Here is a 24,907-nt window from a genome sequence, read left to right as displayed (position 1 = left end):
TGGGTTTCTGGAAGGGAAGCCAGGAAAGAAGATAATGTTTGAAATGTAAATAAAAATATCCAATATAAGAAAGAAAGTGATTTTAAAAAAAAGAACAGGTGGAAGCAAGACAAGGCAAATAATTCGGAAGAGAAGGCTGACCTTGGACCTCACATTGCCATAACTCTGGGGACCTAACAGAAGACCCAAATTGCTTCAAAGTAGACAGGAAAGCAGGATTCATCAGGAAAGGACAACATTAATTAAGTTGAAAGACACGCATGAACTGAGGACATTTGAAAGATAATGTCGGACTTTTCAAAGAAGCACTTTCGTCACAAGAGAACAAATACGGATGAATTTCTCTCAAGAAAGAGGGGAAAACCATCAAGGGAAGTGGATCTGAAAGGCACACATGACAAACAGCTTAAACGCTATCTTGCAGATAGTGATTACTGCAAGGATACGTGCGTGCTAGAGCAGCTGTGTGAGTTTACAGCGTGATGGATCTGATGTGGGAGTAGAGGGGTTTCCTTACGACTAGTCCTGAAGGCCGGGGCAGGGGAGCAGCTTTTATCAAAGGAAAAGAGGCTGAACAATAGACATCAGGAAGGAGTTTCGTATCATTCTTCAAACACACTGCCCTTTCAACACGTTTCTTTGTGTCTAGTACATTTTGGTTTTGGCAACATTTTTCTTTTTCAAATGTTTTATAATAAGCGATTACAAGTATTGGAGTGAGTCTGTACTGCCCCTGATTTTATACACTCTCCCTGAGAAAGGCAAACGTTTAAAATCTCAGATTCCACTGTTGAAAACCTGCCATCGAATAGCTACATACTTCCCAGATTTATTGCTAAGGCTTGGTTCACATTTCTACTCAAAACTTCATTTACTATGGTTTCAGCAAGGATTCAGCACAGCCTAAAATGTCATATACCAAATAGTAGTTCTGAAGTAATGGTTGTTTTTACCAATTTTCCAGAAGATTGATTTAGATTGTTTTATGTTCTCTGGCTGCAAAAGAACAAAACAGGCAAGGAATCACTGGCTTGATCTTTCATCTGTGTGCTTTAGATGAAACTCCCTGGTTCTACTTTCTACTACAAAGGATGCAAGCATTTTAATGTATCAAACAAGATTGTAGAGCTCTAAACAAATAAAAACACCAAAAAAAAAAAAGGCTATCATAGAGTGGATTTTCCTTCTTCTTTTACATTATTATTTTTACCTCATTTAATTTTGAGATTATAATACTATGACATCATTCCCCCCTTTCCATTCTTCTCTCTAAATCCCTCCATATACCCCTCCTACAACATAATATGATTCCACCCTTCCCTTTTCTGCTTCCAAATTCCCCCATATACCCGTCCTTAGCCTCATTCAAATTTCTGGCATCTGTTTTTGCATTAATTACAGTTACAAGCATATATGTATATGCATATCCATGTATAATTATAAATCAAACCTGCTTACGATGTTACTCAGATGTATGTTTGCAGGACTGACCACTTGGTATTACATAGTCAGTTAGTGTGCTGTTTTATGGAAAGACTATTTCTCCCTCCCTCAGCATTTCTTAACTTCTTGTTCTTTGTACAGGATGGAGGCTTCTTAACCACAGTCCCCAGTGGTTAAGCCCCCTAAACTGCTCCCAGTATACCCTCAGTTCCACTTGAGCATGTCTGTCACTAGTGTCCTGGTTCAGCTCCTATTCAGTCATTTAGGTGAGACTTTATGGGTGTGGTTTTTCATGTTACTAGGAGACAAATATCGATAGCAAATTCCCTTGGTCCCTCTCCTTTACAATCCTTTCTTCTTCCTCCACTTCCACAATGACCTCTGAGCTCCAGATGCAACAGTAGATTTGTGCTCCATGGGAATGGGAACGGGGAGTGGGACAGGGACAAGGATGGGAATGAGCTTCAACACTCTGCATTTTGACAAGGACACCAATAACAGATGTGCTAAAGTGGGTGGGGCAAAAGATCACAGGGCCTCAGTTCTACATAAAGAAAGGCACACGGAACTAAAGAAGGCTGTTTGATAGAAATAGCCTTACCCAGAGAAGAGCACGCCATTTGGATATCCAATATCAAGTGGTCAGCCCTAAAACCATACGTAAAATATCACTAAAGAGCCTGGGCAGACTGTATTTATGCAGGAATATATATGATATATGTATACAACAACAATTAATGAAAAGAAGAGGCCAAGAAGTTGAAAGACATTTAAAAAGGGTCAATAGGAGGACTTGCAGAGAAGGAGTATAAGCGAGGGGAAATTAATATATTATAATCTCAAAAAATAAATAATGTTTAAAGGTATGTGGTCACTTATAATAAGCACAACATTAAAGGAGGGGAAACTGTAAAGTGCGTGTAAATTGATAGCTGTTTCCTTTTTTGCTAGTTTTTAATATTTGTATTTCTTTAAACGTGAGTGCAAATGCTGGTTTTCCAACCTAAGGTTTCATGTCTAATAAGTAGGTGCTGTACCACTGTGCTGCCCCACGAGCTTTCTTACCAGGTTCTTGCTTAAATGATGGCAACTAATAAATCCACAGGATCACTGCTAAATCCATTTAGTTTAAAATTCAATTAATATATAAATGGCTAAATATTCCAGTAACTCTCCACCCCATGGGAGGGGGGCCTGAAATTCTCCAATTCTAGGTATCTTAGGAATTTTATTTTACCAAGCATGTAAACTAAATACGCATGTATGTAATATATGAACCATTTAGACTAATGGTGAATTGGGGAAATAATTTTATCCACAGTCAAGTACGATTTAATAGACTCTCACTCATTGGCCAGTGCTTATTCGCAGCTCAGATTAAATTCTCCAGAACGTGGAGCTCTGAACCATTTAATCACATTCTGAGCAGGTGGCAGGCACCTAAATGTTGATGAGGCGTGACCTGAGAATGCCTTACTTAACTATTAGCTCTCATTTTAATCTCCACGAAGGCTCACTTTTGTTCTTTTATTACAAACGTACATTATTCTTGTGCCATTGTTCCTAGGGAATAATTTAAGTATTTTTAAGCTAACTATCTGAGTTCTTAAAAAAAAAACCACAAAACAAAAACAAACAAAATCAAAAATAAAATAAAAACAAAACAAAAAAAATCGCGCCTAGATTGTGTTTCAAAGGAATTATTTTTAAACGGTAAATTCACTTTGAACAATAATAGCACATTTACTTAATCACCTTGTATTTGGAACTTACTATCCACAAAGGTTAAATAATTATTATAGGGTCTGGTTAATTATCAGTTTGTGTTCACTTGGAAACTGGGGATTTGGGGAGGTGGGGGGAAGTAATATTTTTAAAGATCATTTATTCGGCATTATAGGAAGCTATAAACTTGATGAATAATTTTACTTAGCATGATGTTTATGTTCTTTATGTTCATCACTGTCTAAAGGGAAAAGGGAAATTTTATTTTAGCTCAGGTCCCACAGGTATCCTGCGGAGAGATACGGAAGAGGACTTTACAGTTTGGTCGTTTTTCACAGCGTTCTTATCATATATAGGCAGAGTTTGGCTCTCAGTGTCAATTCAATAGGCACTCACTGAATGCCTACAGCGCAGATAACTCCGACTCAGGGCGCTGAGACAGTGAGACCAGCTTCCTGCTCACAGGAAGCCCATTCAGTTGCTCGGCATCCCTCTTTGGACTACTGTGGGTCTTTCTTTATCCTCTCACTCTTGAAATGCTGTTTGAAAGGAAGCTTTAGATAAACGTCATAGAATTCATGGACTTGAAAAGACAACACTGTGGAGGTAGGGTTTGCCTGAAACATTTACTGAAACGGAAACCTCATGTGTCAGCTTTAATTGTTTAGCAAATAAACTTACAGAGGAGTTGAGTAGGGAAGCGGCGGCACAGGGAGGGGGTGTTAATCAACATTTCCAACCAGGCAAGCTGGGAGAATGTTAAAAGTTCCTGGCCCCTGCCTGGTCTACGGAGTGAGACTCTTTAAGGGATGGTTGTGAAGATGGCAAGAGGGCCTTTGTTTTGAGTATATGTTCGTTTACTTATGGATATATGTTCATGCATATCAGTTATGAAGTCCTAAACCAGATTTCTTTTTGCTCTTCCACACAGAGTGTCGTCCTTAGTGTTACTTAAATTTGTTTAACAGAGACAATATTGTCAAGAATTAAATGTTCAAGTTCATTGATAAATACCAAAATTTACATTAAATATTATTTTTTGGAACCGAGATCTAGATAGATGTCAAAGGAGGTAAAATTTGTAGAGCGAATATAATCAAAGCTATGACATGCTGAGCAGATTCAGTAAAGGAACTGACTAAGGTGTTGTGGAATTTAAAACATTCAATTTATCATCAAGATGAACTCAAAATAGTTTCAAATTGTCACTGTAAATCCATTGTGAAGAAATTGAAATGCCTGCTGATACAGTTGATTCCCCATGAAGTTGCAAGATGGGAAGAAACCAACCATCATCCTCTGGAAGCTTGTGTCCATGCAGGTTCCGGTGAGGGTTTCCGAGGAGTTCCGGTTTCACCGGAGCGCATGGTTTTAATCAGCAGGTTTATACGCATATGCGAGGAACAATTTAGTGTTATCACCAAATATCTTTAAACGTTAGAAGTTTTATTTTAACATATGTTGAGTTGGATTGTAGACTTTTCCTATTTCACGGTCTTCAGTGTCTTGATTCTGTACAATTATATTTTTTGCCAATTTGGGAAAGATTTGCTACCTTTTCTCACTATTTTTACAACCTTCGTTTCTTCTCAGCTTAGTAGCAGCTGGGTTGGATGTTGGTTGGTGACTGGGTCACCAATAGGTGCATTCTTCTTGATCTTTACTTCCAATCTATGTTCTCTTGCTTGTTTTTTGTCTGAGTACTTTGATGTTCTGACTTTACTTTTTATTTTTTAATTAATTATTTTACTTATTAACATTTCAAATGTTTCTTCCCCCATCCCCTCCCAGAGATCTTCAGTTCACCACCCCTCCCACTGGGCCTCTGAGAGGGTACCCCCTGTACTCCCCCCACCTCCATTCCCACCCTTGCATCTTCCTTCCCTGGGGCATCAGGTTTCTACAGGATTAGGCACATTGTCTCCCACTGAGGTCAGACAAGGCAGCGTGCTGCAGTTTGTGCCTGGTGGCCTCAGCCAGCGTTTGCTCTTTGGTTGGCAGCTTAGTCTTTGGGAGCTCACAGGGGTCCTGGTTAGTTGATACTTTTGTTCTTCCTGTGGGCTGCCATCCCCTTCGGCTCCTTAAATTCTTCTAATTCTTCCACAAAAATCCCTGACCTCAGTCCAGTGGTTGGCTCTAAGTATCTGCATGCATCTCAGTCAGCTGCTGGTAGAGCCTCTCAGAGGACAGTCATGCCAGGCTCCTGTCTCAAGCAGAGTATCCAATGCTCTGATTTTAAATCTATTGTCTTTTAAAGTACTGTATACTGAGTTTATTTAGTAAAGGTCTGTTTATGTTGTTGATAATTTCAATGGTTTTGTTTTGATTTACTTCAAATTCTGTTTAAGTTTTGTGTGTGTGTGTGTGTGTGTGTGTGTGTGTGTGTGTGTAGGTTAGAATAAAGTGTAGTGGGTTTCATCACATCAGTGCTGATAACAACAAAAATCAGGTCTGACCGCAGAGGGGATCGGAGAGGGTTTATTCGATGTGTACATTTTAAAAGCCTTAACTGATAGTCACAGAATGCTCACGTACACAGAGCTGGGTAGTACTATGGCTAGCAAGGGGCTAAAGGTAGCCCAAGATTATTTGCCTGTGGACCTGTAGCAACACCCCAATCATAATCAGATGATGATCAGTGTGGCTTGTAGCCTGTTGCGTATAGCTGTGAGGAGTTTTTTGTGGGGACGTTGGTTTAGAGCACATTTGCACACATGTATCATCATGTTTCACTCACTCCTGCCCTGTACCCTGGTGGGCTGTCCTTCATATGGTCCCGACTTCCAGCTGGTTCCTTTAACTCCTGTCTAGTGAGTTTCCCATTCTGCTTTCCTAGTATGCACTTCCCTGCCCTCTCCAGTTTCTACCTTCCTTAATATCTCTTCCTCTCCTCTTCCCCTCTCATGATTACCTTTTAAGTTCTGAACATACAAACACACACTCAAATGTAGTCACATTTACAAGTTCACATTTAGATTGTGCCTTTGAGAAAAAAAATAAACATTGTCTAGCTGAATAAGGCTTATTCTAGAATATAATAATTTGCAATTGCTCTAATTTTCCTGCAAATGTAATTTAATTTACTTTAGATCTACATAAAATTAGACTGTGTGTATGTATATATATATACATATATACATATAATTTGTTTTTTAGTGCATTCATCTGTTGCTAAACAAATATGATGGTTTAATTTTCTGGATTTTGTGACTTTTTTAACAAATTCATTTTCTTACTAACTTTTTTTTAATTTGTCCCATTGTAATTAGTTACTGCTTGCTAAGTTGTGTTTAGAGTCATGATAGCTGCTTCAAAATCTTTATGAGAAAAATCTTAGTATTTGATTCTGATTAGTGCTGGTTCCTTGGTTCCTCTCTTCACTAAAATTATGACTTTCCTAGTATTTTTATGGCCAGTGCCTTGGTTCCTTAGTTCCTGACAAAAATACCCAACAAAAGCAACCTGAGGAAGAAAGGGTTTATTTGGCTTTCAACTCCAGGGAATATTGTGCATCACAACAGCGTACACAGTCAGAGATGCGCTCAGCTGCTTTTCTCCCTTTTACTGAGTACAGGACATGCGCCCAAGGACATGTGACACCCACAATAGATATGGGTCTTCTTGTCTCAACTAACATAATTTAATCCCTAATGGCCGTGTGCCAGGCTTTGTCTCCTAGGTGATTCTAAATCCTATCAAGGGTATATATGAATCAGTAACCTTAAGTGACTAGTTAGTGAATTTTACCCAGGAGTCTTTGTGACGTCAAGGCTGGGTACCTAAGAATAGAAGATCACTTCTGGGTGATGTTTTGTTATGGTGCAGCGGGAGCCAGTGTTTAACAGACTCGAGCTGAGACATCCCCCACGTCCTGAGGTACCAGTCATAGTATAAAATGAAGTGTATTTGAGGGCATGGGAAGGGGAAAGAGAAGGAGAGGGTCAGAGAAGGAGGAGGAGGACGGAGGACGGAGGAGAAGGAGGAAGGAGGAGGAGGAGGAGGAGGGGGGGGAGGAGGAGGAGGAGGAGGCTGTGAGAACACATGGAGAAAGGGAAAGCAGGAAGGAGAAAAAGAGGACACAGAGAAGAAGAGGAATCAGAAAGAGAGAAAAGGGTCAGAGAGCACAACAGAGGCTAGTCTTTTTATAGCAAGCCAGGCTCATACCTGGCTGTTGCTAGGTAACTGTTGGGCGGAGCCTAGAAGAAATGCTAATATGCTAACAATAGATAGATTCAGCGTGTTTTAAAGGTAACAATCAGATCCTGGTCTGCAGTTATATTTTATGTATGCTTCACGGAAGAGTCCAGTTTTTGTCAGACTTTGTGGTATTATCTGGTCCAAAGGACTTACTCAGTTACACATGAATGGACTCTAATTTCTACCTCAGACTTGTCACTTTATGAAGCAGATATTCCCCTGGCAAGACATCCGGGTGGTGAAGGTGAGGGACCGCACTCCAGCTTTGTGCTGATTGTTTCTCTGCGTTTCTGATGGAAACAAGTCACAGAGTACAGTGGGGATTTGTTTGTTTTCTGGGACTGCTGTCAGCGAGAAAACTCTTGCTTGATTCTAGATTGTATTGCTTTCCTTAATGAAGTACATAATAAACCATTTTTCCTCCCGACTGAGTGAAAAATGCACAATATTCTGTAAGATTTTAGCAGATACCCTAGAAGTAGTTGTAGTAGAAAAGAGGTTTAACCTAATACTATATTATTGTGATTTTAGCCTAGGGATATATTATCACAATATACTACCCAATCAGTGCCAATGTAAGCAACAGGTTAGACACGGGTACTTATCAGCTAAATGTCAGCTCTGCTGTAAATAATGTTCAATAAGTGTCTCTATGCCAGGGACTTCTTAATACACAGAAATTATTTGTTGGTTACTTGTAAGATATCTGGCAATCTCAGTTCCTCAGATGTATTTCATTCCTTTTCATAGTACTTTTGCCAATATTATTCATTCTATAAAATGAATGTACATGGAAATCACTTACCATCGACCATTGACCTCTTCCTCCCTGAAAGTATTACACAGACATTGATCACTTGATTAAATGGTTATTTCTTTGGTGGTTAAGTAACTTCTAATTTTTCTATGCTTCTAAATATAGATACTTGAAATATTCTTTACTGTGTCTTAGGAGGTAAAAATTTAGTGTTTCACTAAGTAAAATATCCATCGTATTGTGTCCCAAGCTATGTTTTAAGTATGCTTGTTGTGTATTGTGTTACTCACATTTTCAGTATTTTCCTCTTTCCAGCTTTGAGGGACAATCGGATCGAGCTGGTTCGCGCTTCTTGGCATGAGTTGAGCATCAGTGTCAGTGACGTGTCTCTCTCTGATGAAGGACAGTACACCTGTTCCTTATTTACAATGCCTGTCAAAACCTCCAAGGCCTATCTCACTGTCCTGGGTAAGTGTTAGACACGAACACCACGGAATCGCACTCCCTGAAAAATGTCCCCTGCTACGGCACGGTTCAGTCAGAAAATATTTATTGAATGTCAAATCAATAGACATAATTTAATTTATTGCTGCCTCACAGAAAAACAACCCGAAGAATCACTTAGTTGCTTTTGTTTTAGAAATGGACAAAGGCAGACACAAAGGTTAGAGTGAATGGGTGAATGGTAGAAAGAATGATGCCATTTTGTGTCTTAGGTAGTAAATTTATTCCTCTTCCAATTAATTTTATATCAAGGTCATATATAAGCAGTGTGATTTGAAGCCATTTAAAAACTGATCGAATACTGAGCACAATGACCCTACCTTATGTGCAAAGGGATGCTCTTTATCGTATTGTCTAAGTCACCCCACGGGGGCCTCCTCTAATAACCCGTGACTTTCAAAAGTGACCTCTCTTTTTTTGTACTCTAGTGTATCTAAATGGCCCCGACTTTTCCATGTGTCTCTATTTAAAAGAAGAAAAATGTGTATTTTCTAGATCCGCAAATGAAGTACATAATGTCACTTGTGCATGCAGCTTGTAGCTTCCTTGTGCTTTTATCCTCTAAGTATCAGGCCATTTTCCAAAAGGTTAAAGTGACATAAAAAAGCAATGCATGCGTAGAGATTCAGAGGCAATAAAGCCACAGCTCAGAGCTCATCGACTCCACGGGGCCCAAGTCGGCTGAAATGGCTGCAGTTCATTGAAACGTACCTGTGTACTGAACAAGTTTGAGAAATTTAAAGATTGATTTTTTTTTCTTTTGCCCCTAGCTTGCCTTCCTTTTTAGACAGATAAAGGCACAGCGTTGCATTTAAAATAGCCAATGCATAACATCCTTTTGGGTAGGAATATTAAAGTTAATCCAGCTAGCGAATTGGCTCTGTGCTCGGGATGTGAAATACGTTTCATTGCAAGTCCCTCTGGAACTATTTCATAAAAATCTTCACAAGTTTGCCGTTAAGGACAAGACACTTCCACTAAAGTGGAATGTTCCAAGATAACAATGGCCTAAAGCTTAACGCATTGTTCTGCAGAGCCAACTCAAGACGCACAAAGTAAATGACTACACAGTGCAGTTCAGTAAATTGCGGTACGACATTGATTTTTCTTTTAACGGGTTTGGAGGTGAGCCCACCCAGACCAACTAGCTAGTCAAGAAAAGTAAGCTTATTTCTGGTTTATCCTGTCATTTTTTCTTTTTATTTTTCATGCTGGAGCTTTCTAATAGTCTTAGGTTTTAAAATCCTCAGAAATTAAGTTAAAGTAGGAAAGTAAGGACAACTTTCAGGCCAATCTGTTACAGAATAATGCTACACGATATTTCAGCAAACCTCCAAGAGAATAATTGAATAATATAGGATAGGAAATGTGTGATTTTTTTCAGGCTGTGGGTATGGCTCTGCAGGTAAAAGCACTTCATGAATAAGCTGGATGAGCTGAATTCAGACACTTGGACCCACGGAAAAGCCTGGTGAGGGGGCCTAGTGAGATGGCTCAGTGGCTAAGAGCACTGAGGTCCTGAGTTCAATTCCCGACAACCATGTGGAAGCTTGCAACCATCTGTAATGGAATTTGATGCCCTCTTCTGTTGTGTCTGAGGAGAGTGACAGTGCAATAAATACATTAAATAAATACCCTGGGTCTTTATACCCAGCATTCCTGAAGCGAAGTAGATGGAGAATTCTTAGGAAACATGTGGACCAGCTGCTCAGAACAGCCATCGCAGTGGCTGAGAACAGGAAAGAGTCTGCCCCAAACAAGGTAGAAGGCAAAGAACAGCTCAGGAGTTTTCCTGTGACTTCCACATGCTAACCAAGGCATTTTTACAGCCTTCCTTCCACATGAACTGGTACACATTCATTCACATGCCTACATAGTATACAAACCAATGCAATAAAATCTATTTTAAATGTGCATTATGTTTTCACATCACATAAGGTGATTTGAAATAGGACAAAGTAGAGATGATTAAAATAGAAGGTAGATAACATGATTCTCCAAACACAATTGAATTTCTAATGGAAAACATTGAGATGAATTCTCTACTTTAAAAGGATCAAAAGTCACCATGCCTGTAAGCATACATGAATCCCTTATTCACAAACTAATTTTCTTGAATAAAATACAGGGAATATAATGATTCCTTTTAAGGTTTAAGAATTATAAAATCTGGAATGAAAGTCTTTAGATTAGATAAATCATAATGCTCACAAAAAGGAAATATGTTTTATGAATATACTTCTTAATGCAGTTTAGTGTCTTAGATTGCCACACTGGTAAATCACATGTATTTGTATTGCATGTTAAAGCTTACAAAGACTGTTTTTGCAGATGAAATTGTATAATTCTTACTTAACAACTTCTTTGAAGTGTGTACAATTTGAAACTCTTTCTGAACGCTGTGTATAAATATTTGCCACATCCAAAAAGAGGCTTATTTCAGGATACAGAGGCTTGGGTCATCCCTGGAGACTGACACTCCTTTTCGGTATTAAATTATAGGTGTTCCAGAGAAGCCTCAGATTAGTGGATTTTCATCCCCAGTCATGGAGGGAGACCTGATGCAGCTGACTTGCAAGACGTCAGGCAGTAAGCCTGCGGCTGATATAAGATGGTTCAAAAATGACAAAGAGATCAAAGGTAAAGCTGGGGAACGTTAACGAAACGATCACTATTATGTGGGGTCAGGACGAAGAATCCCCATATGTCTCAGACCACAGTCTGCTTACACTATTCAGTTTATCTTTAATGAGATTTAATAACTTCATATTATAGAACTTTACAAAGTGTATTACTATCTTTACTATGAGGCAGCAAGATGGCTCAGTATGTACTAAGGTTTGGTATCAGGTCGGGTGACTGGGGTTTTTCCCAGGAATCCACAAGATGAGAAGAAAGAACCCACCCCTGCAAGTTTTCTTCTGAACTCTATGCGCACAGGAAGCCAGGAACAGACTGAGCATCCTCAGGCAACTAGGAGGAGGTTCTCCAAGCCCAACTCCACGGTGACACACTTCCTCCAACAAGGCCACAACTTCTAATCGTGTCACTCCCTGGGCCAAGCATATGCAAGCTCTCATACATGTGTAGAAGTCCTTCATTTTTGAGATTTTTGTCTTCTCATATAAAACTTCTATAATAATGTTTTCTTGCTACTGCTGCTGCAGATAACATACAAGATGAAATGCACAGAAATTGCTGCCAGGAGCAAAAGCTCACTAAACACATTTTAGATTTTAATCATTTCTATTCTTATTTCTACATTTAACAAATAATTGTTAAGGTATGGGAATCTCTAAATTGAAATTATAAATAAAGCAGGAATGACAGATGATTGTATAAACCTGTGGTCTCCCAGGCTCAAATACACGAATTAGCTGTAGTGTTTGTGCAAAGGTAGCAGATACCAGCCCTAATGTTTGGTAAATCAAAACCCCACAGGTACTCATTCATACACAGACATTTAGTAAATAATATCTAACCATTAAATAAACAGGGTTTAATAAATCCATCATTGGAATTGGACTAGGAATAACTTATAGGGCATTCTACAGAAAGGGATTTAATGTATCCCTGCAGTTAAGGTTAGTGGTTCAAATACTAATGAGATTTTATAGAAGGTATGCTTAGGGGATACAAGCAAAGAGGTAGGATTCAGATACGCTTTTGAAACTCTTCTAGTCTAGACTAGGTTTAGGAATGTATTCTCTGAGCTGTAGTGAAACTTACTTTTTCTAAAAGCTTTCAAGGGTAGAATGAAACCATCACAATTCCATCTAGCTCAGGGTTCCCTGCCCCTCCAGCCATTGACTCAGACACCCTTTTGGTGCCTCTGGGCAGAGCTACATCCAAACCACAGGTGTTGGCAGCAGCCTTTAATCTTCTGGGAAGTAGGGAAGTCTGAGTCTCTGCCATTTACTGTGCAAAAAGATGTGCACTGCCTTCTTAAATCATTCAGCGCCCTGAGAGCTGGCAGCTGCATTAAAGTTTTCATTCTATTTATATGCTTGGTAATTTGCAGTTTGAGCATTTCTTATTACCAAATCTTGAGATTTTCTTTTCTGGATAACTAGCTTTTACTTTAACGCATTAAGCAAAATTTGTGATAACCCTCAAGGACCCAGCATCCTTATGTAACCCCGCTCCATAAGTGTAGGAGGAAAACCTGAATTTAAAGTGAGGTAGCTGTTGTGATAATTTTACCATATATGGTATAAGAAGTCTGGCATGCATATCCATAGTTGCCTTTTGCACTATTAGAAGGGAAATTAACAAAAGTAAATCTGGAATAAGAAGGTAAGGTCTTCAAAAGAAAGAGTCAGGAAGATATTGTCGCGTCAGTCTTGAAGAAAATCAATACCTGTTTAAACAGTTTGAAGGAACCAAGTGCTAGAGAACTGTTAGTAAATTCTAGGAACATAGATACATCCCTTCAGCAATAAGAAAGCTGAAACCTCAGATTCACAGAGTCAGAAACATGAACTGCTGACCAACAGTGAACTTGAAGAAGCCTGTGAGGTTTACAAGGGAACTTTAGGTTTCTACAAAGACTTTGATTTAGTAATGGGAAAACCAGACTAGGCTTCAAAACCCACAGGATAGCAAATAGGTTTTGTTTTCGTTCACTAAGCTTGTGGTAATTTATTGCATGGCTGTAGGGGTAACAGATCTACCGAGGAATGGCCATGCTATTTCACACATCTGAAAGGAGGGTATTTTGAGATTTAGCCCTGAAATTTAGGGTTTGGAGTAGGAATATGAATGCTACAAGATTAGGAGATACCCAGCATGAAATGACAATGTACTAAAGAAATAAGAGTGGATTAATTTTTATAGTGATAGCAGTCTCCCCTTCCCATTCCCCCAGCAAAAGATTAGGCGCATTTCCAAGAACCCTACTTAGAAAGATTCTGATGATGGAGGTTATAAATTCGTGTACTGGACAGTAAGCATTTATAAGATCAGAATAAGAAATTAGTTCAATGATTGGTCATTTTTTAATTATTTAAAATCTAAGATAATTAGAAATTAGGTCAGTGATTGGTCACTATTTAATTATCTAAAATCTGAGGTTGAATTCATTGACTTGCATGCCCATCAAAGTTTGGCTTTGCAGAGTATTCTTGACCATTGCCAGTAACTTAGTGCATTCCTTACAACCTAACTGTTCCTATTTCGTCAACCTACTTGCATCCGATTTTCACCCAGAGTTTAAGGGGATTTTAGCTACATTTCCTTGTAAATCAAGCAAATAAACAATAAGAGTGGCAGTCAATTTTTGAATACATCCTGATTTTATTTGCACTTCTTAGTGTATGACTTGTTATTAGTTACACAAGTAACAGTGAACTGCTTAATGTTTTGCTATCTAAATGGAAATATTAGTCCATTTGGATTAACATAAACACAGATTGCAGTTTTTTTTTAAATTCCCCACGATTACTTGCCTTAGGACAGATGTACTAAACCAAATTCTTGCTATTTTTAAAGTATCACAATGTTTTAATAATATTAAAATATATTTACCGAATCCATAGTCTTGGAAGAAATAAAAACAATGTCTTAATAGGTGTTTAAGAAAGTTAAGAAGATGTTCCCAAATCCTTCATTTAGAAGACATCTTTGCTTTTTAATGAAATTCTTTAGAAAGTTAATTGTCTTATTTATTTACATCCCAAATGCTACCCCCTCCAGGTCCCTCCTCCCAGTCCCCCTTTGAAGAGTTTTCCCCCTCCCCTGCTCCTTGCTTTAACCTTTAAGAGGTATCCTACCTTATCCCCTGACTCTGGGGCATCATGTCGCTACAGGATTAGGCACATCCTCTCCCAACTGACAACAGACAAGGAGGACCAGTCAGTGTATGCTCTTTGGTTGGTGGCTCAGTCTTGGGGGCCATTGAGGGATACAGGTTAGTTGACACTGTTTATCTTCCTATGAGGTTGAAATCCCCTTTAGCTCCTTCAATCCTTGCCCTAACTCTTCCACAAGGGTCCCTGGCCTCCATCCCGTGCTTAACTGTGGGTATCTGTATGGTCTCAGCCAGCCGCTGGGTAGAGCTTCCCCGAGAACAGCCATGCTAGGCTCCTATCTGCAAGCACAACATAGCATCAGTAATAGTGGAGGGTTTTGTGAGATAGATCCGCCGGTCAGTCACCCCTTCAGTCTGCTCCGTTTTAGTCAATGCATCGCTCTTAGATGGGAGCAAGTTGTGTTCAAAAATATTTTAGGTATGTTGGTGTTCACATCCTTCTAATGGGGGCCCTGTCCCGCTACCGGAGGTGGTTCTTCAAGTCCCATCTCCCAGATGTTGGGTATTTTGACTAACATCACTCACATTGAATCCTGGGAGCTCTCACAATCTTATGTATCTAGGACTGCTTAGAAATTCCCCCTGCCACGAACCCTCAAGAGCTGAATATTTCCATTCATTCGACTAGCTCTCTGAGCCTCTCCCCTGTCTCTCTCCTCTCTGTTGTGTTTTAGAAAAAGATAAGAAAACAGGGATAAGTTTGGTGGAAACGCAGTGTGGTGTAAAGGAAAGGGATGACTCTGTGGGTCCATGCTGAGGCATCCCTTCCCTCTGAAGTACCAGCCACATGAAGGTATAGAGTTTCTTTAGGGCACTGGGAGGGGAGGGGAAGGAGTAGAGACAAAAAAAAGCAGAGAGAGAGAGAGAGAGAGAGAGAGAGGGGGGGGGGGAGGGGGGGAGGGGAGGGGAGGGGAGGGGAGGGGAGGGGAGGGGAGGGGAGGGGAGGGGAGGGGAGGGGAGGGGAGGAGGCTGGCCATGATCAAGTGGAAAGAAAAGAGGAAGGGGAATGGGGATTCAGAGGGAAGTGAGTAAGAGATCAAGAGCAGACTAGAAGGGAAGGGAAGAGAGTGAGGAGAGGAGCAAGCCTTTCATAAGGAGTCAGGTAGACTTGGCTGTTGCCAGGTAACTGTTGGGCGGAGCCTAGACTAAATGCCAACACCCATACCTGATCCTGTCCCCCTTAATCCTCCCTCTCACCTCTCTCACCCTGATCTTTCCCTCTATCTGCCTCTTATGACTATTTTATCCCCCTTCTTAGTGGGATTTAAACATCCTCACTTGGGTCTTCCTTCTTGTTTTACTTCTTTGGGTCAGTGGGGGTGTATAATGGGTATTCTGCACTTTTTGTCTAATATCCATTTATCAGTGAGTACATACCATTCATGCCCTTTTGGGTCTGGATATGAACCTTTTAAATCTGTTCTTAATGAGCTATTATCTAAAATTAAATCAAAGTGCACTTCAGGATTTTAATGTTTCTGAGAATGATGCATTGACCTACATCTTAGAAATATTCTTTGGTCATATAATTACTTTTCTTTCCTCTTTATTCCTTCATTTTTCAATCAAACTTATATAGAGGATCAACTTTGAGAGATGATGGGTTAGGCATTCAATGTCACATTGATTTCAGAGTCTGCTTTTCATATAATGACTTAGTTAATGCTGGTTACCTAAATATTCTAATTTGAATTAGATATTAGGTTGTAAGCCAGGGATTGTGTCTTTATAAAGGTTGAAGAAAATAAATAAAACCTTTTTGTATCATTTGCATTAAATATATACATATCCACTTAAAGTATATTCATTTCAACTTCTAGACTACAACATCATAATTTGTTAATTTTAGGTTTTTTTGACAGTATGCATTCACAGTCTTTAGGAAGATACTCAGCTAGAGTGGTTGTGCTAATTTCTAAAGTTCAAATTATTTTTTTCCTGAGTTACCCTTTGGAAGTTCTTAAAACATTTGCATAATCTTGGTAATAAAATTATTCCATTAACTTATATAACTTAAGTTTAGGTTTCATTTAAATACTGAAGTAGTTGTGTATATTTTATGTGTTTGTTGTGTCTGTCAGCTGTGATATTTCAGTCTCACTGGTTGACTCCCCTCTTATTTTTTAATAGAGTTTTTCAGGGCATGGGGAGGGGAGTTAAGAGGGTCGTAGGGGCAGAGAAAGGCAGAGACAAAGAGATAGTAGAGAATTAGAAGAATTATAGGCTGGCCATGAGTGTGTAGAGAGAGAGGGGGGAAAGGAATGGGGAGAGAAAGAACAAAGGGGGAAGAAGGTAAGAGCAAGACAGAGCAAGAGCTGACTGACCTCTTTATTAAAGGTACATATTCTTTTTTCTTTGACTATCGTCAGTTTTGGTGATCACTTTTTGACTGTATTCCAAATATTGTTAGTTTTACCTTTTATACTTGGGAATATTATAAATCCTCTTTTACTTTTTATTTTAAATATATTTTATTAATTAAAGAGAAGAATCTTAAACTCTCCTCTGGCCAGTAACTTATAGTAAGTCTTTCACTACAATAAGTTCTCTTAATTTTCCTAGTTTGGTCTGCTAAAGTCTTTAAGTTCTAATATTTCTTTAATACTAATTTAGAATACTGCTGGACACCCCATAGTATAATGTAGGTCTTGCATAGCCGCCCATGTCTAAGCCCCTTGCAATATTCTGCTCATCTTTCACATGGCCTTTGCCACAGGCTCAGTTACTGCAGACGCGGTGACTAGTACTTACTCTGTTGTTAATAAGAGGTCGTAAAAGCATGTAGTACTCTCTGCACAGCTATCTTTGATCACGTGCCTGCCAAGGTGACTTGGCACTGGCAGAAGCTTCGCATCTCTCCCTCCTACGCCAGCTAGTACAACATAGATCCTTCCATGGGTGACATTCTGCCAAGCTTTTACCTCACAGACATGGCAGTGCTCAGCCCTTGTTTTTATCCCTCGTACATTGAAGCTTTAAATACTGGTTCCAAGTGAGAAGAAAATCCGGCCCTGTTACTTCAACAAGGCTCGAAGCAGCAGATGTTCTTGCGGTGTCCAGTGAAATAAAGATTAGCACTTGCAATAAAAAAAGTATTGTGATTCAATTTTGTCTGTTTGCTTATTTCCAAGACATATAATAAAGGAAGGTAATGAGTTAGAATGAAGTATATCTGTACCCACTTTGATTGACTATTGTCTATTTAATTTCAGCTAATTTTGAAGATTTAACATTCTGTGAGAAACAGCAATTTTTATCTATTGTGAGGGTTCGAAGTTCTAGTCCAACTTTAGTGAAATATAGAAATCTATACTTCCTTTTATAAATTATTTCTTTTATATTCAAAACTACAATTACATCATTTCTCCTTCCTCTCCTCCCTCAAACCCTCCCAGATACCCCTCCTTGCTCTCTTTCCTATTCTGAGTTCTTCTTTCATTAATTGTTGTTACATTTTATATGCATTTATGTATATACATATTCATAGGTATACATATATAAATACAGATGGCTCAGTGTGTATAATGTTACTTCTCACTCAAAAATATATTATTTTCGTCATTCTCAAGAAGAAACACCCTTGTCTCTTATCCCTGATACTGTCTGCTTTCTGGGATGTGGAGACACTTCTAAGTGGTCTTGCAGTCATGACAGTTTTGACTTGCTTTAGGACCAAAGTAGCAAGTCAGGGAGCTATGGATGTAATCCTCTGAAATCCCTAGGTATGGCACCCCTACCTTCCCAAAGGCCTTCCTATTTTGTCATAGTCATGAAAGTGCAATTGCATAGTATCTTGAATAGAGGACTGATGATTCCATGCCTGTTGTCTCCATCCTTCCTAATGAGTTAGAACAGGGTGAAGACAGGCCCAAAGCACATGCCACCAGTTCTTTCTAAACTTCATGGATTTTCTCAAACAATGGTTGTGGACAACAGCCAGTTTTTATAGACTTTAAGTGTATATGTTTGTGTGCAAATGTGATTATTATCTTGGAGAGAAAGCCTGTCATTCTAAAAGCCTTCCTAAATGTGACTTTTCAGTCATGGAATTTTTCAGTGTCTTCTATTTCTACTAATTTATCTTACCATAAGTGTAATCATCTCTTTATGTTTTTAATTCATTTGTAATATTTTGCTATTTTATAGAAGAAACATATTTTCTTGACAATTTAAAGTTATTTTCCCTCAATAAAGATTGAAATTATTTCACCATTTCTTCTTGTTGTAATATTAAGTAATTTTTAGATACTAATTTTTTTGAATTTTATATATAGAAAAATTGTGTATGACTTTTAAAGATTTAATGGTTGAATAGACTCTAAGATTTTATATACTTTTAGTTTACTTTAGTATTTTTCTCCTCAATTATATTGCCAATTTCATCTGCCCTTGTAACCTAGAGTTAAATAGATTAGACTTCATTTTTTGCTTCTTGCTTATATGAGATTTTTAATAACCAAATGCCTCCAGGCTGGAGAGGTGGCAATGTTAATTAAGCATACTGGCAGCTTGTCCAGAAAACCTGGGTTTGGTTTCAACATTAGCTCAAAGCTATAAGTATGTCCATTTCCAGAGAATCTGATGTTTCTTCTGACCTCATTTACACCAGGCACATATGTGGTCCACAGGTATAACATGCAGGCAGAGCATCCATACACATCTCAAAACACACAAATAGATCATTTAAAAATATACCTCATATATGAAGGATTGATGAGTTTTTAAATTAAGGATTAGCTAAAAGGTAATTTGGAATTACCCAGTGAGGGTATGGAGCGTTTGAATTTGATGAGGTAAAAGACAACAGGAAAAAGACATGTGTGAACAAGAGAGATGTCTCAGTGAATAGGAAAGATCTTGCTCTACAAGTGTAATAGTGAATCTCAGCATCCTGAGGTAAAATGAGAGGTGAAGTCAGGAAAATCACCCCAAAGTCACACACTACTCAGCTAGCTTGGTAATCCAGCAACAAACAAAAACAGTTTCTTAAATTATGTAGAAAATGTGACCAGCATCCAAACATTACTTCATATGTGTAATTATGTTTATACATACACATACACATGAACACACAACATTCACACACACCCCTAAACACATACACACATACACAAAACAAAATATAACTCTCAAATCACCCCCCTCCCATGTATCTCTTAGTTAAAGAATTAAACCTGACAATCATTACAGGGTAAATGGAGAGAAACTAAAATGAAAGATGGGTCAAATTGATCTAAAATAAAAGGAAAATATTTAGCACTAACCAAAAATAAGAAAATGAAAATATATCGAAATTGAACTGTTTTACATAAATCTTGCTTATATGCATTTGGTCTACAGATACGCCCATGGTTAACCATCTCTGAATTTTTACTCTTCTAATATAGGATACAATCATTTTGTGAGACTATCCTCTAATGACATCTTCAGTTTTGGAGAAGAATGATAATTAGATTGAAGAGAGATCTACTATAAAGAAAAAAAAGCCAGAAGTGGCTTCCAAATCACTCATACACTTGGAGTGAGTAACTTACCACAGGGAAAGAAGGCTTTACCTGGCTTAGTATGCTTATTATTTTAATTAATTCAAAAGGTACATAGTAAGCATCCATGATAGTCTGGACAGTATCCTCAATTTGCAATATACACATTATAGGCAAATCTCAAAACATACTCAAAAAACCAAACAAAGATCAGAAAAGAGACGATAATGTGAAAGAGAAATAGAAAAAATTAAAAATTGAAGAGGGAAGCAAAATTCAAATTTCATTGTAAGCTTAGTCAATCTACCTTAAGGTATAGGTTAGTCTAATTGTGTAACCGGTGTATTCAAAAAGAAAAGGGGCACAGAAATCCTGGAAACTTTTCTTGGAAGAGGTGTCAAGTAGAAGCCAGTGCTTCATATGCAGCTTCTTGGTTAATAGCTTAAAAGTTGCTCTGAAGTTGAACTGGATATTCTGACTGAATGGAGCAAAGGGAACAGAATTACAGCCACAACGATCTTCCCTAAAGCATAAGGAATTCATATACAGAGAAGCCTCATGGTATTCTAGCTCATTTTAATATCTGAAATTGTTAGACTTTCACTTCTCTTTTAGTCATTGCTTCTTGTTGAATCATGCCTTCTCAGTACAGTGGCAAAATATGGCATCTGCAGAACCCATTCTGGAATGGACATATGTGTATGTGTGTTCAAGTATGTTTAAAGTTTTAGTTTCTTTGAGCTCTTCAACTGTTTCAGTTAGGATTATGGTGTATGATGATAGATCTTGGATATAAGATAATTAGTTAACATTGTTTATACTTGCTGATAAGATTTGATTTTCTTGGTCAGGTATCTCTACAGGAGAAGTACTAACTACTCACAATGAAACACAATGGAACCTGACAAGTGATGGGCAAAGAGTGCCTAGAAAATAAGCTATTAAAGAGCAACCATCCTACGTATGTCGGGCGTTGTGAACTTACATTTATTGAGAGTACACATGGTAGTGCAAAATGAAACCCAGCTTTACACTCGTGAATGATTTTAAATGCTTAGAACTTCTTTTAGAAACTTTTAGAGTGTACAAGATTAAGAAATCCTACATAAAACACTTTTTATCTTAAAATTTATTTCTATTTTTTACCTCTATTTTGGAAAGAATAAACCAAGCAGGATACAGCCGCATAGGTTGCAAATTACTAAGTCAAAATGAACAGATAAAGTGACTATTGATGTCATAAGCTCATTATACAAATATAAGTGTAAGTGTAGGTAGTGTCACTGTTTCTATGAGACTGTTTTCAAAACAGGGTATGTTTTTAAAAAGAGTTTATCTTGACAAAGTGCTACTCTGTCTCCTAGGTATCCTTAGCCAATAATTAAGGGATTTCTAAGTTAATATTTCCCCTAATATCTATATTTCATACTGCCTTAAAAGATTTTTCCACGTGTTTAATGAATTCATTAGACAAAATTGATCTGAGGCATTATTTTCATAATTTTTGAAACCATTAACTGCTTACTGGATGCTTCTAGACTGAGCAATAGTTCTCAACCCTCTAAAGAGCTGAAAACTCAATCTGGGTTAAAGAAATTGCATATGGCATTATGTTACTCTGACAATGTAGGTCCGTTGTTTGGGTTCATATTCTCAGTAATAAACTTTAAGAATGACTCAAAGCTGGCATGGTGAATATATCTTTAAAGAAGCACAGGAGGCAGCAGTAAGATTATTTCTGGTTTTGAGGCCAGTCTCATCTACAGAGCAAGTTGCAAATCAGCCAGAGCTACACAGAGAAAACTGTTTCAAAAAGAAACCAAATCTTGATAGACAGACAGACAGACAGACAGACAGACAGACAGACAGACACATACATACATACATACATACATACATACATACATACATACATACATACATAGACAGACATCTTGCAGACAAGATGGAGGAATGGAAGAGTCATTTGTATGCAGTCACATAGCAGAAATGTGGATGGATGCATCAAAGGGGGAAAAAGCAAAAAGATCAAAGTATCAGGGAAAAATATTCTCACATATGAACAAACATCTGAAAGAAAGAAGAAATAACAAAGGGGAAAGTTGTTCTCTTCTAAGTAGAGAAAAGTTGGATGTCTGGGAAAGAAACATACATTATCATAATAAAGGGACAATTACTCCTTCTTGGGTTTAGCTCAGTGAGTCTTCTTGGGGATTAAGTCCCAGGTTATTGATAAGTTTATCTGGAATAACTCTTCTGTTTTGAGTGTTAGGTCTCAGTTCAGGCCAAGATAGAATTTAGATTTTATTCTTTTGACCAGAAGGAAATAGCTTTTCCTTATAGGATTTCAAAAAAAAATGCCAGACATCCGACATCCTCCAAGACAACCATACCCTCTCTACATACCAAAGACCCAAAGATAGAATCATCACATTCTAGAAAATACATGAGATCTAATCTTGAGCACTTTTCTAGAAAATATTAGTCTCTACACTGGAGTTTAAATCACGTGCTTATATTCAGCCTCTAAAGAAGGATGCTCATTTAAAATGTGACTAAAATAAAAACCAAAGCTCCCTTCTAACATTCCTGAACTCCACCAAAGACATTCTGAACCCACTGCTGCTGCTCCTGGCCCTGACTACCCATCCTTTTCACAGCTTTGCGCTTACCAGTTACATGCAGAAAGTGACCTAGAGTTGAATTGGAAAATTTCAAAGATGACTTTAATCCTGATAGGGTCTTCTAAAACGAGTCATACAGTTCTTAGGGGTTCTCTAGAGTCCTAAGTCTCAATAGTTATTTAAATGCTACTGTTTTCACTCTAGCCGGAAATCAACCAGGTGTGATATTTTTGACAGAGTCGGACTTGACTTATAGCTCATTTTTTCTTCTCAATGGATTTTCACATGTCCAAAAATATTAGGTAAACTATCATAAAACATAATTCTACTGAAAATATAGCAATTTACATTAGTCAAATTATTGTAGAAACAAAAAAAACCCAAAATAAGTTTATTAGCAGCTTGCTTATATAAATATTTTCACATTTAAAAGTGAGAAATCACCACCAGTTTCTGTGCATTGTTCTCTCTTTCCTTGTCCGTGGACTTTTACTACTAAATCAGAGGAACTATTATCAGTTAATTAACATGTGCTTAAAGTAATTGGGCTGTCAAATTTAATATTTTTGGCCCAGAGGCAAAAGAGTTTCCAAGTCCTCACTCTTAAACAAATGATTATACTGAGTACAGCCATATTTGATTTCCAAACAAAAATTCATGTAGCTGGTACTTGTAGCACTCATATTAGTAATACAATTCATTCCGCAACACTTTCAAACAATATTGTATATTCTAGTTACCAGCCCAACCCATGATTTTTTTTATTTCTCTCCTATTCATGTAAGTGCTTCTTTCTTCCTGAAATTTCCTGAATTTATTAGTTTTTGGGTTTTTTTTTCAGTATTCCACAGAGTTTAACTATGGTCATCTATGTGATCCGGAATTTGGAATCACCATCAGAGTCTGGTGGACTCACTATGCCTTGATCTCACTAGGAATCGGTTGGTTGCCAACAGAGCAAGTGAAAGTGGTAAAGTCACATGAGTCCCTTCTCTCTAAAGAGCTGACTGTTAGGGTTGTCCAACTGGTGCTTGGTGCCAATAGTGAGCTCATAATTGCTATGGAGATATCATGCTTAGAAGATGGCATTTCTCAACCCTCCTCCCTACCTTCTGGCTTTAACATAAATTCTGTACCCAATTCTGCAAGGTTCCCTGAGCTTGAAGGGGCTAACGTTAGTGTTTTATACAGGACTGGGCCCTGAATCCTTCCATGGTTTCAGCGTCATGTACAGCCAAGAATCTTTGCACTCACCTCAATTTACTACGAGAAACCAGGGAAAAAAATGACAAACACGTATTAACTTTCCACTGGTCAAGATAAATTGAACGCAAGATTTAAAAATAAATATATAAAGAACACTTTTCCATCAGTCCTCTCTGGAACTTATTTCTCTAACAGGGTAATTTAGTTTCAGGAATCTATCTTTCTCAAGAGAACCTTTAATCTCATGTGCTAATTAATGGCTATGGCAAAATCAGGATTTAATTGGCTCCTTTGTAGAAGTTGAATCTGATGAGGGTTGTAAACTCCATTTCTTATAGAATGGAGCATTCCTAATGTGCTTTTTCTGGAGAGTTCCTCTTCAAGATATTTTCAAGTAAATCGGAGCAACTAGTTTCAATTTTGAAATTGTGTTATGTGAGACTGGGTCTCAGTTGGTCTCTGTATTTTGCTTGGATAGTGTTTGAAGTTGGTTTAGAATGAAAACTTCCAAGTGCAGGCCGACAGGAGCCGGATGTAGATTGCTCCTGAGAGACACAGCCAGAATACATCAAATACAGAGGTGAATGCCAGCAGCAAACCACTGAACTGAGAATAGGACCCCCGTTGAAGGAATCAGAGAAAGAACTGGAAGAGCTTGAAGGGGCTCAAGACCCCTTATGAACAACAATGCCAACCAACCAGAGCTTCCAGGGACTAAGCCACTACCTAAAGACTATACATGGACTGACCCTGGACTCTGACCTCATAGGTAGCAATGAATATCCTAGTAAGAGCACCAGTGGAAGGGGAAGCCCTGGGTCCTGCTAAGACTGAACCCCCAGTGAACTAGATTGTTGGGGGGAGGGCGGTAATAGGGGGAGGATGGGGAGGGGAACACCCATATAGAAGGGGAGGGGAGGGGTTAGGGGGATGTTGGCCTGGAAACCGGGAAAGGGAATAACATTCGAAATGTAAATAAGAAATACTCAAGTTAATAAAGAAAAAATGAAAACTTCCTCTTGAACAATAGAAAATGAAAAGGGTATTTGATTGCTTAACATTAGCATAAGAATGAAGCAAATCTTAATATTCCTAGTTTCAAATTTTAAACTTTATATTATTAAGTGAGCCATACAGTTATTTTTTCCAAAGGCCTATT

General features: G+C 38.2%; 1 protein-coding gene across 7 annotated transcripts in view; it reads left to right on the top strand.

The window, feature by feature from the left end:
* The window catches only part of Cadm2 (cell adhesion molecule 2), a 977,040-nt gene that overhangs the window by 810,922 nt on the left and 141,211 nt on the right, over positions 1–24,907 (top strand). For 4 of the 7 annotated variants that reach the window (XM_039088453.2, XM_039088451.2, XM_039088454.1 and 1 more), the window contains 2 exons: positions 8,438–8,590; positions 11,129–11,266. In XM_039088453.2, coding sequence (XP_038944381.1) covers positions 8,438–8,590; positions 11,129–11,266 — 291 coding nt within the window. Of the gene's footprint in view, positions 1–6,934; positions 7,045–7,399; positions 7,610–8,437; positions 8,591–11,128; positions 11,267–24,907 lie in introns of those variants that run through there. The other 3 variants (XM_039088456.2, XM_063270608.1, XM_039088455.2) reach the window with 3 other exon arrangements.

The sequence above is a fragment of the Rattus norvegicus genome, chromosome 11 (genome assembly GCF_036323735.1).
Source record: "Rattus norvegicus strain BN/NHsdMcwi chromosome 11, GRCr8, whole genome shotgun sequence".
Classification (NCBI taxonomy): domain Eukaryota; kingdom Metazoa; phylum Chordata; class Mammalia; order Rodentia; family Muridae; genus Rattus; species Rattus norvegicus.
The sequence above is the reverse complement of the archived record's forward strand: the minus strand, read 5'-3'. Positions and strand labels throughout refer to the sequence as shown.